Here is a 17,336-nt window from a genome sequence, read left to right on the forward strand (position 1 = left end):
CCACTTTTATACGGCACTCTTAAAGGGACCCAGTAGGCTTTGTTCAGTCGCACCAAAACAGCCACAGTTGTTAAATCATTTTGTCATAAATTACCACGAAGCATCTACGAATACCCCCGTATATTTACTATTAAGCTGGATGGTGCTAAAAAAAAAATCTTAAAAAAGGAAAAGATAAGAAAAATATAAATAAATAACAAAATATAATCATTATCCGTCCTGCCATTATTACAGCCAAAAAAATAACCTCATTAAGTTAAAGAGGACAGACCCCTGAATTTCTCTGTGGTTTTTTAATTGGCATTCTGATAGTTACGGCTACAGTAGCTAATAGCAGTACACGTTGGTGGTGTCTGATAATGATTTTGAACAACGAAGGAAGCAGCGAGTTTTAAATCAGAGGCCTTCAGCATTTGGTCTGAATTAAAAAAAAAAATTAAATAAAATAATAAAAAGACCAATTAGACCTTATGATTATCTGCTACTCTATTAGATTTAAAGAAACTGCCCTGTCATTTCAAGAGTAGACATGATTCTCTTTAATAAAATGATGCCAGTTCTCCAAATGACCTTTATTTTATTTTATTTTATTTTTATTTGTTTATCATTTTTAATTATTTCGTTTGTTTTCAACAAAAGAATTATGAAACTATAAAAAGTCCTCTGCTGCCACCCTCTGTTTTTAACACGAACAACAGGCAAACTGGTTTAGATGGAAGGACTAAATGAACAACTTATGGCTTCTAAAATTGCATGCAAATCCTTTTCTGCTGCCCCAATGTATTGAAGATTTAATCAAAATATCATTTTTTAAGATGCGGTGCTGGGATGGATTAATTTCATTTTTCTGCATTACCTTGACTTCTTGCAATACCTTCAAATAACACGTGTTTTCCATGTTTCATTGTCCCATCAGAACATAGTAAGGCAATTAGTCTTTCAGCTTACCCGTTTTTCTCTCTGCTTCATATTGAGCCAGGAACCAAATGTTAATCCAACACATCTTGTACATCGTAAAACAAAAAAAAGATGGCTCAGTAAATATTCTCTGTATACATTTAAGGTATTTCGTCCCCACTGACCACTTGTTTGGCTTATCTTTTTGCAAGTCCTCAGGGGTCAATTATTAATTTCATTTTTTAGTCAAGAGTGCTATAGTCACTTATTTGGCTCACTTTTGACACAGGTCAGAGTGACACATCTTTCATTTAATTTATGAAAGACCAGACTGTTTGCAAGTGTCCTGCTAGCTTTCTCATTGCTTTTACGCTAACATGTTATCGAAGTACTTCCCTTCTTCAACAAAGCAAGAACTTTTGTGGTACCCTCTAAACAACAGGATTTTAGGGTAGTCAAAGAAATCCTTCTTATCTTTCCTGCATTACTGCTTATTCCTTCCACTTTGCCTTACCTCAAGCTTGTATTTTCCACTGGATTCGAACCCCAAACCATTTCAATGAAGGACAACAGTGCTATTCACAACCCTTCAAGGCTGCTTGAAAGTCATGTGTTTATCTCACTAGTCTGTGCAGTCTTTTGCAGTTTAACCACTAGATGGCAGTAGAGATCATAATGAGGACATTGAGCTACAGTTGCACAAATAACCATGGTTTAAAAATTTGCATACAGAAGATACTTCAGCTAGCTTTAAGGGAAGGTAATCTCTGGGTGTCTAACATGTTGAACTTGTTTTAGTATATGCGCTTAACCCTTCATCACCTCCTGACTTCATCCTAGAGTTAACTCCCCTGTGCCAAATATTTTAAAGTTTTAAACTTCTGGAAAAGTATTTCTAATGCTCTGTCAGGCGCAGGTGCTATCTTTCCCCCTTTTCGTTAAGAACGCTTGGTCTTAAATGATAAACACGCTGCTTCAAATTAACATAAGCTTTTGCCTGAACATGTTTGTCCAAAGTCCAAATGATTGCCATGTCTGTGTCACTTTAATAATAATAATTCAATTCTATTTTCATTGGATAAGTAAAAGTGCTAGAAGTACTTTATTTACCTATGCAGTAAAGTTAATGACATAATGCCATAACATGGAGACATTGTAATCACATGAATCATTCAGTTTTGTTCCAGTACAATTATGAAATAAACGCATTAGGCCATTCTCATCATTTGTGTATCAAACATTATAATTCAATAACTCAATTGTGTAACACTAATTTGTTTGATATTAGGATTCAGGGCATGTCAGGACACATTGGTAATTGATGTAGATCATCAGGAAGTGATCATTCCAGCACACACACACACACACACACACACACACACACACACACACACACACACACACACACACACACACACACACACACACACACACACACACACACACACACACACAGACACTTATTTCATGGTTTTAAATTCATTAGTGAGTGTACTGGCTCATTGTGACGTAAAAAGATGCCCCAGCCTGTGGGAGAGTAGCTGTGAGTCAGAGCTCAGACCTGCTGCAACTTGAGTGCATGGTGACGGGAAAGTAGGTGAAGAGTTTTCTTGACGATACATGGCCTGGTTCATCAAGTTTTTGTCTGTTAAAGTGTGCAACTCACTTTGAGCCTCTGGCAGGTTTTCGTTTACGTTATTCCACCATGAAAAATTAGAAAATTGATGGCGTGGTTTTATCCCATGATGCAAGAAGATCAAATTGCGATCAGGAGATCAGCATTAGCTGGAACCAAGAAATAAAAGTGTGGTTTGGAAAAACACTACAAAAAGAACAGAAAGTAGCTTGAGTCATGTCATGCTGAATCTTTCCGTTGGTTTCCTGATTACCTAAAGACTTTTTTGTTGAAGTTACACAACAAAATGTTCCCTCATTCCTCTGCTGAGGCAGTGATATTCTTGTAAGAACAAAAACAACCAAATTAAATCAAACAGGATTATCATCATCAATCATCAAAGACCCAAACCCATGAGTAAAATTGACCAAGGAGGTTCTTTAACATTTTTCTATGAAGCCTGATGAGATTGCATGTAACCTTGTTAAACCTCGAGCAGGAAACTGGATTCACATGGTGGCATCAGTTAAAGGAAACCAGCGCTCCATCAACTCTGATGTCAGATTCTGTGATTGAAAGGAGGACATCTTAGGAAAATTTCACATGGTTTTTATATCCATTAACATATTGAAACTATTCAGAGCTAGAAAATTAGAGGTACAAATATTCAAAACATCATTGGAATTACAGTAAATTGTGGGTTATCTAATCTGGTTTGGCTTCCAAAGAGATGATAGGATTATGACTCAGTCATTTGGGAACTTGCAGTAAAAAACAATCTTTTGGCATTCCCAAGCTAAGATCTGTCAATGATGTGAAAGAGCACGAGACACGATGGAATGAAGTCATCTGTACGGTTGTGAGTTCTTTTTGTCTCTGGCCAATGGTAAAGATCACCAAAGATCAGAGATAGATTTTTTTGTTGTTGTTGTCGACTGGTATTTCAGATGATCATCATTTGAAGTGAAGTTATTTGAACCCACCTCTATTCCCAAAACTTCAGAAATCAGCTTTGGGTGGCTTTAAAGCTGCAGGAAATCTGTGATCAAACTGAACACCAGGCCAAGCCTCTGTCACAGCTTACATAAATACGAACTCTTTGGTAAAAGTAGGTGTCAAAATCATTTGATTTGGGACGTGGCAAACGTGACACTGTCTGCCAAGCACAACAATGAGTCAGAACCTGGAAGAAGACTACAGAAGAAGTGTTACACAATGAATGAATAAGAAGGCGTGCTCTGATTGAGCACCAAACAGCTCAGAGGTGACAAACTGATATGCCTGTTAACTCATGGATGCTTCACTTTATTTTTTCATGTGTGAATGGAAACTGAGATCACTTTGTTGTATAACTGACATCATATGACTGTAAATACCTGCTCGGGGTCATGGAAGACACACTGCATGCTTGAGTTGCTTGAAATTAGTAGCTTTCTGAGCAGGAATGAAGTGTGAATTTATGACTGAAGTGACAGGGGTGTGCTGAGTGACTGAGGATGATGTCAGTGAAGACTCTTGACATGCCTCTGGACACGTTTCAACTATTCAACCCTGTTAGGATAAAACAGCTTGTTTGGTTTGACGTGGCCTTCGGTAATCACACAGAACGCTTCTTTCTTGGAAAAGTAAACTCGAACTCGTGCTTCTTCTGGAGAATATGTTTGAAATAACTCCCAGCCAACCATCATATTCAGGATATAGTAAAAACTTGTGCTATTGATTTTAAGTGAAGCTAACAATTTTTTTATTTTTGTTATAACCATACTTTACTTTAAATATTGATGTATAGGTTCAATCTTGAAGGAAAACGAAACACTAATCCAGAGACTAAATGTATGGATTGTGACTTACCCGCCTGTCTTATTTCAGGTTTTGATTGAGTCATTCTTTGTTGCTCTTAACTTATTAGTTTTTTTTTTTCCATTCATTAAATATTAGTTTGTTCTAAAATCTCACATTACTGTTGAAAAACAGGAAGATGTGACAAAAATATGTTGGTAGGCCTCATGTTTTCTCTGTGAAATGTTATAAACAGATCCACAATTTCCCCATCCTAAATCTAGAGCTGAAGCTATAACTTTATAGAATATTTTTATTTAGATTTCAATATTTCTTTTTATTTCTGTCAGATGTTTTACAGGAAATTGATAAGAAAAATACTTTGAATACATTTTGATCTTGACCCAGTTGCATGTAATTTAAGTTTTATTTTAAAGGACTCACTGTATGAGTGGTTTTGCAGAAGAAATTTGGACTCAAACAGTAGAAAATTGACTTGTGAACAGTAAAGATTATTATGGTCAAGTTTCATAGAGTTATTGCACTATAAGGGTCCTGGGTTGCAAGTTACTTTGGTTCTTTTTGCATTTGCGATCAGAATTGTCACCCAACCCTTTATTTGCTGTTAGGTTGCTAAACCTTAACTCACAAAGTTATCATCATCTCTTATTTTTGGGAAGACAATACAAAAGATAGAGCAGGATTATTACTATTGTTATTATTATTAGTGTTAAAAAATAAGAAAAAAAGACCATGAGAAGATTGTTTATAATGTGCAAAGCTCCTGTAAAGAGCTTCAGGTTGGTTTTAAACAGATTGGAATTTATACTGCTGCCTCTTTATGACTTCCTAGAGACACCATGTGTGGCATCCTTTTGTCGTTATATCTCTTGCTCCAATTTGCTGCCTCAGGGTCAGTGTCAACAACCTGCACACCAGGCTACACAAACATGATCGAGACAGTATGAGGTAACGGATCACATGTACACCTTTGTCCACAGGGAGCATCACAGTCAGCACCAACAGAAGTTCCCAACAGAAGTAAAAGATGTCATAATTCCCATTTTTGACCATGTTTGTATTTCATTTTATACTGCTATCAACACAATTTTGTGAAATGTTTAACCTGTATTGACTCAGATAGGTTAATGTTAAACATGAATTTAAAATATTACAAACTTCATGTTTCACTGAGTTTTTCATTGACCCATGTAGTTCTACTTTTCATAAGTGTGATGTGAGTGAAAAATTAAAAACACAACCACATTTTCTTAATAAAACAGTAATTTATTTTGACTTAAACTAAAATTGTCTGAACAGCACATTACAAGGGCATTGTTAAGATATTCTCTCCAAGGCTCAGTGATCACTTTCATACAGTACACTTGGCATGTACGCAGCATCTCCTTCAAACTAAAGAAAAACAAAGGAAAAAATAAGCCCGTCTCCAAAAAAAACAACAAAAAAAAAAATGGAAATGAAGAAGTCCATAACACAGAAAGGTGACTGATTGTACAATTACCAAGCATTTTGGTTTGGTTCTAAGCCACAGAGAAAGAAACCGAATCGCCTGACAACAACAGACGACCACGGCACAGGAGGCACAAAAGACGTGACATAGACAGGACATCCCATAATGTGCTCACACACAATCCACTGGGTTTCAGCTCTAAAATGTGAAATGTTTTAGAGTTTCTGTTTTTGTTTTCTTGCAGAAATTGTTGATTTTATCTATTCTTGCTTGTATGCAAAGTGTTGGTACACTACAATCAAAATCTAAATGCTGCATTCATTGTGTATATTAAAATCTGTGATGCAACAAAGCTTTTTCTCTGCATATGAGCTTCCAGCACAGCGTTTACATTAATTAAAAAAAAAAATGATGGCTCCTTTTCTGTTTTGTGCACAAGGCCCTTCTCTTCCCTCCCTCCATCTGACACAATCATCTCTACAATCAGACTCCTTCCTCTCCTCTCCCCGCCCCACCTATTGTTCCCTTTCTCTTTCATAAACTCTTTCACAAACTTTGACAGACGTGACAGGAAAATAAAGAGTGCTGGATAAAAAACACGAGGTCAGAAAGTGGTTTGATTATAGAACATGCAGAACATGCAAAATGGGGACAAAAATAACATATAGGGAGGGATAGAGTAGAAAAAAATGAGTGAATTTACAAAAAAAAAAAAAAGAAAAGTACACAGCTTTGCGTCTTTGGTTATAAAGTAGGTTAAACAATTTTCACAGCTTTTCATCCCCTTGAAAACCAAAACCCCCAAATTAACTTTTGTTTTGACAAAGAGAGGCTTAATAAAAGGAAAAATGATGCTTTTCTTTATCCAAAAATTCCATCACATCTTAACAACAGGTATTCTCCTGTACAAACCCTCTTTGCTCTTCATACTTTACACTTTACAAAATATACATTCAAACCTGGATTTCACCTAATGTAAGCGCTGCTTTAGTGTTAGCACTAGTTCATGAGAAGAAAAGTTTCTATTATGGATCTTATTGCCTACTTATTGAGATCTACTTGTTGCAAGAGACTACCAAATCTTAATACCTGACAGCTTCTAAAATACCAAAAGACCAAAGAGAAAGGTTTGTTTTTTGTGTTTTTAATAAGTATCTCCATAACATTGTTCATTTACATTGTGAAAATAGCAGCCCTGAAATAAATAAATGCAAATACTAAAACTGAACTAATGAAAAAAAGTATAATGATTCATGTCAAAGTATGGTGGCTCTGAGAAAAAAAAAAACAACACAAGCTTTTGTTGCAGCATATCACAAGCCGAGGCTCTCGACTCACTCCGAGGCACCCACTGGCGTCCTCCGCTCGGTGAGGACCAATCCTCTGCCCCGCTCGTCCCTCACTTCTCCTCCCTCTGTACCAGAGAGTTCTGCGGGATTGGAGGACATTGGTAGGACAGTCCTTGATGGATTTTATAGGACCTTCGACACCCCCTGGGGTTGCACCTTCCTCTTCTGCTGCTTGTTGCCCCGACAAATTGAGCTCTCTGTGCCCCTTTGACCCCCCAGTCTCACGCACAAGAACAGCATGCAGTTTTTACGGTGTGCACCGGCTCCTCTGCCCCTTCTCTCTCCAGCCAACCTCAGGGACAGAATAAGACTTTTCAGGGGTGGTTATTGTCTTAGTATTGAGTCGGCCTGGTGATGGCGGCATGCACACACTGAAGCATGGCTCTCTGCGGCAAACAAAGATGTTGACTTTTCCTAAATGGAGCATACAGGACGCAGAGCTGAGCCTTTTTGCTTTATGGAGCTGAGGGGACGGTAGCAGTTGTTATCTTTTCTAACAGGATCTTCCACTCCTGTCTGCGAGTGGGGTATGTTTGAGCGTGTGTTCTGGGTCAGAGTGGGGGGAGAATCACGCTGAGGTGATGTTGGGCTGAGGGGGGACACTCTGATTCCCCTCTTGGTGAACTGAGGGAGCAATGTTGTTGTTGTTGTTGTTTGTAACAAGCGGGTGCTGCTGCTGCTGCTGTTGTTGTTGTTGAAGCGGAGGCGACGTACTGCTGCTACCCTGGACGAGCTGACTGGACAGCTGGCCAAGCTGTTCTGAATTGGCGAGCGATTTCAGCACAGCGTTCTCACGCTCCAGCACAGAGTTCCTCTCGTACAGCTCTTTGATGTGCTCCTTCAACACCTCCACCTCCTCACGGACAGCGTACATCAGATGGCTTTTCACCAAGTCCTGAAAGAGAGATGGGGGAGACGAGAAAAAAAGATTAGTACAACAATGCCACTAAAATTAGTTTTAAAATTCCATCTCAGAACAAAGGGGCCTTGGTGTATCAGCTTAAATCTTTAAGTGAAATTGCCTGGTCTTGTTTTCTGACAACTACTTACGTGGGGGTTTTCAGGTCAACTGTCAATCAAACTGCACAGACCAGACTTTCTGGTGTGGGTTAAAAAAAGCTACTTAAAATCTGCTCAGAGCAGGAAGTGCAGCTTTCAAAAGCATATATGAAGAGGATTTTCACTATTCAAATTTACACTTATATTTATATTGACCATCCCTGTGTCTGCTGTATTACTTGGCAAAGGTTGCTTCATCACAGTATCAACACTCCTACAGGGAGAAATAAACTCACCATTGCCTGCTCAATCTTGTTATCGATGGCGACAACACTGGCACCAGACGCACTGTGGAGAGGAAAAACCAAGAGTCAATATAAGACGGACTTCTTGAATGTTTACTAGGTGTGCTTTTGATCAGTATCAACCCTTTGGCAGTTATTTGATGGCAAATTGAGTAATAAATAAGATCTTCACTTTTACATTCAGTTAGACAAGGACAGAGATAGATCTTCCCTATGCATCCAGATGAAACAAAAAAAATGAAATAGAATATAACATACAATTTAAAGTGCCCTTGATCAAAATAGAACAGTCTGTAGTCACAGCTGAAAAAAATCTAAAAAATATTTCTCTTTTTTTTTCTAGGAAAAAAAACATGTTGAACACCCTATAGAGCACACACCAGGTTGTTAAAATGATCTTTACTGAAGAATAAAAACAAATAACAAAGATTAATGTTGGCTTTGGCCCTCATTTCAGATGTATCAATAAAATACGTGAGCACAGATAATGATTTGATTCAGAAGAATCATTGTAAGGAGTGGCAGACCACAAAAACTCCACCTGGAGTAATTTTCCACTCAGACAGTAGGCACTGTGGCACCTGTAATGATGCCTCTCATCCATTAAACCAGGTGTCAGAGCCGTGATTAAAAAATACAGAAAGCTTCACAGACTGGTTTCTAGAGGAGTCACAGCGTGATGACACACATATGAACATATGGACTAACTAATGAGGTCATGCCGCACCTGTCTGTCAAAGCATGTCAACAAAGAAAACCAGACAATCAAATGTTTATCCGTCACGATTCACTGAAACTCCAGGCGAAAATTCTCCAGCAGACTGATAAAAACGACATTTCATCCTTTATCTATGCATGACTCCTCTGTGACTGAAACACCACAGGCAGGCATTGTGGCTCCTCGGGTGGGGCTGATGTCGCCACCAGCGATCTGTTATCAACGATATCTCATTGTCTCACACTGTTCTTTATTCCCTGTAAAATCTCGTTTTAACGTCTTCTTGTGAAATGTGAAGCATCCCCACGGCCTTTACACGCGTCCCACTTCAACACGAGTGGCGCAACATTGTGTTACCACCGCCCTGCCCTCCCTCTCCCCCTCTGTGAAGAAAGAAAGAAAGAAGGAAAGGCACACTAACATTTCCCACCTCACACGTACGAAGACGATTAACTTACTAAGCCCACCTAATGATCCGCGTGCAACAAAAGCATGCCAAGATTCAGGGTTTATTTCACGGAAGTACAAAAAATCGCAAAAATCCTTATCCGTCTCAGGGAGGTGTTGCACAATCACAGTCCTGCTCGGATGCAAAGACGGGAAAAAAAGAGAAGAGGCATGGCACGTATTTCACGCCGCTAGACGGAGCTCTGGCCTGAGGGAACATAATGTGCAGCGGGGGGCCAGTGATAATAAACAAAAGATAAAACACGAGTTTAAAATAAAACATATGAGACTAAAACACTCAAGTTACACCGATGTAATGTATTAAAGCGTGTTTTGGATTCTGAGTACCCCACAAAAAAATAATAATAAAATAAAAAAAAGTTTTATTCGTGTGAATGCGGCAAACTTAAGTGACAAAGTCGTCTTTAACTTTTTTAAATTTATGAGACTAAAATAGAGCAAGCATTGCGCATTCCAGCACTGTCGTTACGGTCTTCCATATGGAGCTCCATGCGTGCTGGAGCGCACGTCCAGCGTGTTGTGGGCAGCACCCCCCGGGGAGCAAGCACAACTAAACAAACTGCAAACAGATGCCACGCTTACAGGGAAAAAAAGCCTTTTGGAGTGCCACAACCACAAATGAAGAAGACCAGCAGTGACCTGAATACCAGACAGCTGAGGGAATACACAGCAACATGCGGGCCACGGACACCAGAGGCAAACGGGCACTCCACAACTACTATCAACATTAAACCATAAGTGCTAAAGCATAAGCAGAAAAAGTAAAGATGTTCTGAACATAAATGGAACCCATGAAAAAAGGGCAATCAACAATTTTCGCACACAAATTTAACCTTAAAGCACATGGCACAACAAAAACTCTTATTACCTGACACATCTCGCTCTGTAGGACATCAAACGTCCTGAATAGGTTGGGGAGCTCCCTGGGGAGCAGGGCAGACTATAGCTCATTTTGCAGCGCATGTTGCTGTTTTTTCTTCCTACTAAGTTTTTCCAAAGTTTTCTTCAGGCGCACAACTCCTGTGAGTTCAAACACGGACTGCTCTTATTAGAGGGAGACTTAAAAGCAGCAGCTTGGTCACATGGTGAGAAAACTAAAGGGGAGGAGTTCTGCCTTCCTCCTCCGCCTCCTTCTCCTCCTCCTCCTTGCTTCATTTAAACTGAGAGACTCTTAGCAGTTATGCATGGTCTTAAATTATACACTTAAAGCTTAATTAAAAAGAAGGCAGTGTTGTGCATGTAGTGACAAAGATGTCTGGCTGACCTTGTTTCTGTCTGGTAGAGGAAACTTACAACGATTTGAGCTGAATATTTGTTCAGTCTTTGAGTTGACTAGTAGGTTTTATGTGCCAGAAGTTTAGAATCAGAGATAGTGTCCGTTTTTGTACTTAGATAGCTGAAACTGTACATTTTGTAGGTCACATGAACAAATAAGAAGGATTTTTCCTTCTTTTTGTCTTTCTTTCTCATTTATTATCAAAGAGTGAGGACATTGACAGAATTAGTTGTTTTGAATCTCAAGCAATGTCATTTGACACATGCCTGCAAGGTTATTCCACTTTAGATATGCCTTTGATTGCTGTGCAAACTTGTTCCACATTTATGCCACAAACTGTAAAAATAAACAAAAAAATACATGTACAATACTGAATACCTCAAGGTTTTTTTTTGTTTTTGCTTCAAGATGCTTCTTTTAAGCTACTATTGGTGTAGCAAATCTGCATCCTCATCAAAGGGACTTCTTTGATCTTATTTACCTGTAATAAAACAATTTACAGTGCAGAAATGAACTATTCTACAGTTTTGGTCTAATTGAGAAGATGTAAACATGGCTTCTCTATTTATCAAGCTCTCTGAGACAGTTGCGTTGGGTTAATGAACAGCACAACAGATCCGCACTGAATTGATGACTGCGGGGTACATTTCTTAAATTCCGCATTGTGTGACTCACATGTGCAATCGAAAGTCTGTTCAAAATATGTGAGGTCACTATCCCCCCTTTGAAGCAAGCTTAAACACATCTGTGACATTGAGTGGGAAGAATGTCAACGGGCTTCAACTGGAATGTGTTTCTTTCAACAACAAAAAACAAGAGACATGCAGGTTGGGTCAGAGTCAAGGGCTTTTGCCTGAAGAAGCTTCAAGAAAGAGAAAAGGTCTAAAACCAATCTCGTCCAAGGAAAATAAATCCGACTGAACATTTTATTCAAAGAGGAAGACATGTGGCAGTTTATATAAGGACCACTCGCGGCGTCATCCTCAACACGAGCCCTCCCTTGCAGTCTGCAGCAGCACACATGCACTCGTCCCCCCCAAACAAAGTCTACAGGACCACAAGGAGGTACATTCCAACAGTGGACACCTCCGGCCTCCAGGCCAGAGCCTCTAAACCCAGACATCTGTGTCACAGCCACCTTCATGCTGTGACAACACACTGAGGACAAGTTATCAAAACAGTCCTGTAAACACAAGCAATTTGTCTGATGGCAGCTAATGTTAGCCCCCTACATTAGCAAGTTTCAGCAAGACACCACCTGCTCACACCCAGAGCAGGTTCTGAAAAATGATGTGAACTAAGAGTAATTCACATAAATATGACAGTAGGGCACGTGCAGGAGCAAAGGGAGGTCTACCCACAGTCTCTCACATGATGTCTTTAGGCATCAGAAACCCAATGTGTTCTGCATTAAGGCAGGGTTGAGCCGGCACACGTCCCTCATCACAAAGCACACAAACACTCACTGTGGGGGGACACAGCTGCACAAATCAGACCTCAGCCTTTCAGTGATAACCCCCCCCTCTCTGCCCCCCCCCCCCCACCCTCCTCTCCCTTTTGGCAAGTGTACTTCAAAACAAAAGGTGGAGGCTGTAACAATAGAGGAGAGCGCTCACCGGCAACTCAGTTTAGTCTTTTTCAGACTAGTTTCAGCCCTCAAGCTGTAGAAGAAAGTTTTGAAAGATGCAATTCAGCTGCATCACCAGATGAGGTCAGCAGAGGCTCCGGTTAGCTTCAACACAACACTTGATGAAAATACACAGTCCTTGGGCAAGGGAAGCTTTGTCACAACTTAACTGAATAATCACAATGAATTTATTCTGTACAAGAATCTATAAAAAAATCTACTCTCTTTATTTAAGAATAAAATAAGTATTTAATTTGTAGACTAGTGTTGTTCTTTGACACATTTATTAATTTTGTACAGATACATCATATTTTTTTACCCTTGTCTCCACTTTAAGCAGTGATCTATAGCAAAAAACATTGAAACCATCACTAACTCACTTTGCTGCATCCGACAAATGCTATTAAAGAACATGGAAATTTTAAGTCAAAAGGTTAAGAGAACTGAAAGTGGTTGAAAGTGACACCTTCTCTGGTGTTTTACAGTTGACAGACTTTTCCGACACCCAACCAGTATTTTTACCCATGGGTGCTCTTTACAGGGGATCTGTGAGCACCTCGTGTTTACCAGTCAAATTATGTGAATTAGATTATAACTGCAGCCACAGGGTTTTGTTGTTGTTTTTTTGAAGGAAATATAAACCTAAGAAAGAGAGAAAGATGTTTTCGTCAAGATTCATGTGTGTTTTGTTTATTTTTGAGCTCTCATCCTCTCCATAGTAAAGATATTCTCTTTAAAGAATATAAACTCCTACTTAATCTTACTGGTTGTCTAAAGAATATGAATGTAACTGTGACTTCCCAGTGACACAATAATTCTTCAACTTGCTGATATCATTCTAGCGCATATCAAAAACTGTTCTAAGAAAAACCTGTTTATTTTAACCAAACCTCACTGGTATCAAAAACAGTACCAAAAAGAGCTACACAGCTGCATTGAAACTGCACATTGCTAAGTGCAAAAAAAATCTGGTACAAAAATGCCTCAAGAAATGTGCAGTTAAGAAATTGTCGTGACTTTCAACTTGGGTTTTACATAACTTAAGAATTTGAACACAGAACTGGCTTTCGGTGACAAGAAAGGAAAATCTCACAGCGTCTAAATTCAAAGGTACGCTTTGGAGGTGAAAAGTTGAAATTCCTCAGTGTTACGTATTACACTGAAACAGCCTCAAAATGAAGTACCTTAACCAACCACTTCTGTCAGTCTTACGTATTAGTCTTCAAACAGTTTTAGGTGACAATTGCAGGATGCTGAAGTATGTTAATATGCGCCCCTGAATGTGGAGCATTTCTCAGATTTTGTATTATGGGTCGTTTGTTCTTCAGACAGGGTGGTCCATACTGACACAATGGAGACTAAACAAAATAAGATAGACCTCAGGAAACCCTCGTCTGGTGATTGGAGTTTTATTTTTCCAGCTCTAAATCAGAGTCATGAGTAGGTGTGCCTGCTGCCACAGAGCTTCCTCGAAAACAGACCGTCGGAACTGTCCCACTCGCACCCTTGCCTGTTGCATAATCTCCAGACTTGTGCACAAACATCTCATTATGTATGTTGTCCCTTTATGACGTACTAGAAGCCCACCAGCTGAACCTCCCAAAGGACCTCTATCAGACAACTCACTGGATGAACCGGACGAAGGGAGCATGAGAAGGAATCAAGGACCCCAAGGGCTTAACAGAGGGGGCGATAAGATCTGATGTCTTGAGACAGTCCAGCATCTTTCTTAATTTAAACTTGTCTTGTTAGTTTAGCCGGTCAACAGGCTGAAATAACTTGCAGCAAGGATATTTGTTGAAGGCTGTCGAGTCTACTCCACAGCTTCAGGAGTGACGAAAAAGAGCCACGTTGTAATGTGACCATCAAATTCCATATGCAAACACAGCGGGGGTTCCAGGTCAGGGGTCTATCTGCCTTCAAGTAATTACTCTGAAACAGGGTTCAACTAAAGCCAGATTTTCATCATACACTATGGGCCTCTGGATCATATTTCACTGTGGCCAAGTCAGGCCTGAGCCACTAGTTTGGCTGCATGTTGACTAAGAGCCCACTGGAATGTGTTAAAAGTAATAGAAGTACTCCAGAGGCTTTAATAGGAAAATCCTGGCACCTCAGCGTTAACGAGCCACTGTATTCAGCAGAGCATTTATCACAAGATCAAGGACTTAGCCTCATTTTGGGCTTAGTCTCTAAAGTGCAGGGTTTGGGTCAGGGTAATGTCATTAGGCACGATGCTGCAAAAACACAGGGCCTGATACAGTGATCTAAGCCGCAGTCCTTTAAACGGTTTCCATGAGAAATTTGCAAGAGTATAGCTCCAGGTTATCACTACGGAGATAAAGATACAGCTCAAAAGTTTCTGAAATAAAGGTCTGTGTCCATTTCTGGAGCAGAGTGATGCTGAAGGAGCTGGGATGTGTGTTCAGAAAACATTTGGGATATAAATAAAGGTAAAATATTGAGCATGTTTCCAGAGATAACTTTAAAAGGAGGAAATGTTGCCTTAAAACAATGCCGTCTTTGAGACTTGAGCGATGTTACATAAGCGGTAAAAATCTTTGATGGTTATGCTCTCCATCCATCATCTCCTCCCTGTCGACAAAGGCTTGTTAAGTTTAAGATTAGTGCTCTTTGTAACGTCAAGTGACGTCATGTCTAACAAGGCCCTGCAGTTACAGTTTAGCTGGATTGCTGACTAACTGGTCAAAATTATGTTCTCTGTCCTCTTCTGCTAAAATACCTCAAAATTAAATTGAGCGAGGTCCTCTGAGGATATGCTCTGCGGCCTGTGAGCAATTATAAAGCAAGGTCTTGTGTTTGTTTTCCATTTGTATGCAGGGAAGCTGATTCCAATTGAGCCCATGCCAAGAAAAATGGCCTATTTGGAGAAATCCCATCTACAGATGCTGAATAAACAACTGATCATTTCTAAAAATAAAAGCCCAAGAATGTCTCACTTAGTTAAGTAGAGAGGCTCTTTTCTATCAGCACATTCAGAGAGAAACTGCAGCTTTCCCACATCCAACCTTCCTGCTCCTCTCAACCAAATAATGAAATGTTTGTTTCTGTGTCATAAACAGCTTCACATACCTGGTCTGGATCAAATAACTCCCCCTGGCTGAGCGTGGGGCTGCTGATCAGGTGCATTCAGCTAGAGTATAAATCTGTCTTTTCTTTGTTGTCTGTAATCATAAAGTTGATCACTGTGGAGTGGGGGTAGTAAAAGAGCTGCTGCTGCTGCTTCTGGGACCAATCACAGGCTCACAGTGATTCCTGTCGCTGACCAACAGATTGCTTTACAGGCATGTTTACAAATGAAGAGAGGAACCGGCGTATTAGTTAAGCTGATATTTAATCAAGTCAAACCTGGGTTTAAAAAAGAGCTGAAAAAATTCAGGTCATTGAGCTTTTTATATTAACACTGGACTTTGTAAAGTTATAGAAAACTGACAGGAAATAGAAGTTTTATTTTGACATTCAATCCTTACTCGCTATCATTCAGTGCTGCGATGTTTATCTAACTTTTGGAAACAAGAAAAAAAATGTAAATAAACATACTTGCTCTTTAATTTGTGGAAAATACAGAGAAACAGGGTTTTCTAGCTACTACTACTGCCGGTTTGTTATCAGAAGCAAAGTTACCTAAAGGTGATAAAATGTGTTGGTGGACATCAGTGCAAAAATTACTGCATATAACAGTAAAGTAACCATTAAATGCACATTTGCATCAACTTTCTCTACCTATACCTCAACCTTTGGCTGTTAATTTGTATCTGATGCCATCCAAACATGGTGATTTCTGTTTTTCCTCTGCATCCAGAGTGGTATTTCTCGTGTTGTGGCAAAGTGTTGTCACAGGTTTACAAAGGATGATATATAATCTGTGGCTTTACAAGGTTATTACCATTATTTCACAATCCTTCTGACCCAATTAGAGTCCGCCATACTGCAGCAGATGTGACACTGTCAAGACAAACAGGCAAGAATGTTTCAATGCCCACAATGTGGCATCAAGAAACTTGTGCAAAACACCACAGATGGTTGAGCTAAAAGCTCCAGTGATGTTAGGGCACGCTGCCCAGCTGAGGTTTCCCCTTTTTTTGCGAAGCAATCATTTTCAGGACTCAGGAATGCTCTTTTATGCCCTCAATCTGTTTGTGCACAATCCCCCCCTTCACTTCCAACAAGTCAGACCTTGCAGGAGATCAGGCTCGGGACAAAAGGAGCGAGGCGGCTCCCTCAGGTTTACCTGGGGTTAGCTGAAAACGTTTGGAATAAAGCACCACTGTTAGTCACAGAGCCTTCAGGCAAACAAGAGCTGGAACAGGAACAAACAAAAGTGCGGGATCTTATGACGCCCCACACTTGCTCAACTGCTACTGTTGTTTTACTCAAACGTCCACTTCTCATCCGGACCAGCTCGCTTTTAAAAAACAATATGGTCATGTGGATGTTGGTACATCCCATGCCCGTCAAAGAGCATTCAGACACACACACACACCCACACTCTGGTCTCTTGCAGTTACATCTGTTTATTTTGACTAATCTTTTTTGTTTACGTGCCAAAAGCTGTCAAAAATCATTGAATGATAGATTAGACTAGGAAGACTGCCATTTATTAGTCAATTAAATTATGTCTATCCTAAAAACAACTTATAACTTTGGTCAGAACTGTAAAAGCGGAAGTAAAAAGTAATTTGTAAGAAATGTTTCAGTCACAGTTGTTGCCCTAAAGCAGCATTGATTTCTCATCAACTCATCCAGATAAAATAATGTGATCTGAGTTTTTCAGATAATGAACTTTTTTTCCCAAAGAACAACCCAGGGGC

General features: G+C 39.6%; 1 protein-coding gene across 1 annotated transcript in view; it reads right to left on the bottom strand.

The window, feature by feature from the left end:
- Positions 1 to 5,557: 5,557 nt before the first annotated feature.
- tsc22d2 (TSC22 domain family 2) overlaps positions 5,558 to 17,336 on the bottom strand; it is a 38,826-nt gene continuing 27,047 nt past the window's right edge. Inside the window, exons 2-3 of the mRNA XM_074668471.1 lie at positions 8,407 to 8,458; positions 5,558 to 8,006 (exon numbers count right to left, since the gene is read on the bottom strand). Of these exons, the coding sequence (XP_074524572.1) occupies positions 7,680 to 8,006; positions 8,407 to 8,458 (379 nt within the window). The 3' untranslated portion in view covers positions 5,558 to 7,679. The remainder of the gene's footprint in view (positions 8,007 to 8,406; positions 8,459 to 17,336) is intronic.

Source organism: Halichoeres trimaculatus, unplaced genomic scaffold (genome assembly GCF_033239565.1).
Source record: "Halichoeres trimaculatus isolate MK-OKI-2021-1 unplaced genomic scaffold, fHalTri1.1 fHalTri1_scaffold_4, whole genome shotgun sequence".
Lineage (NCBI taxonomy): Eukaryota > Metazoa > Chordata > Actinopteri > Labriformes > Labridae > Halichoeres > Halichoeres trimaculatus.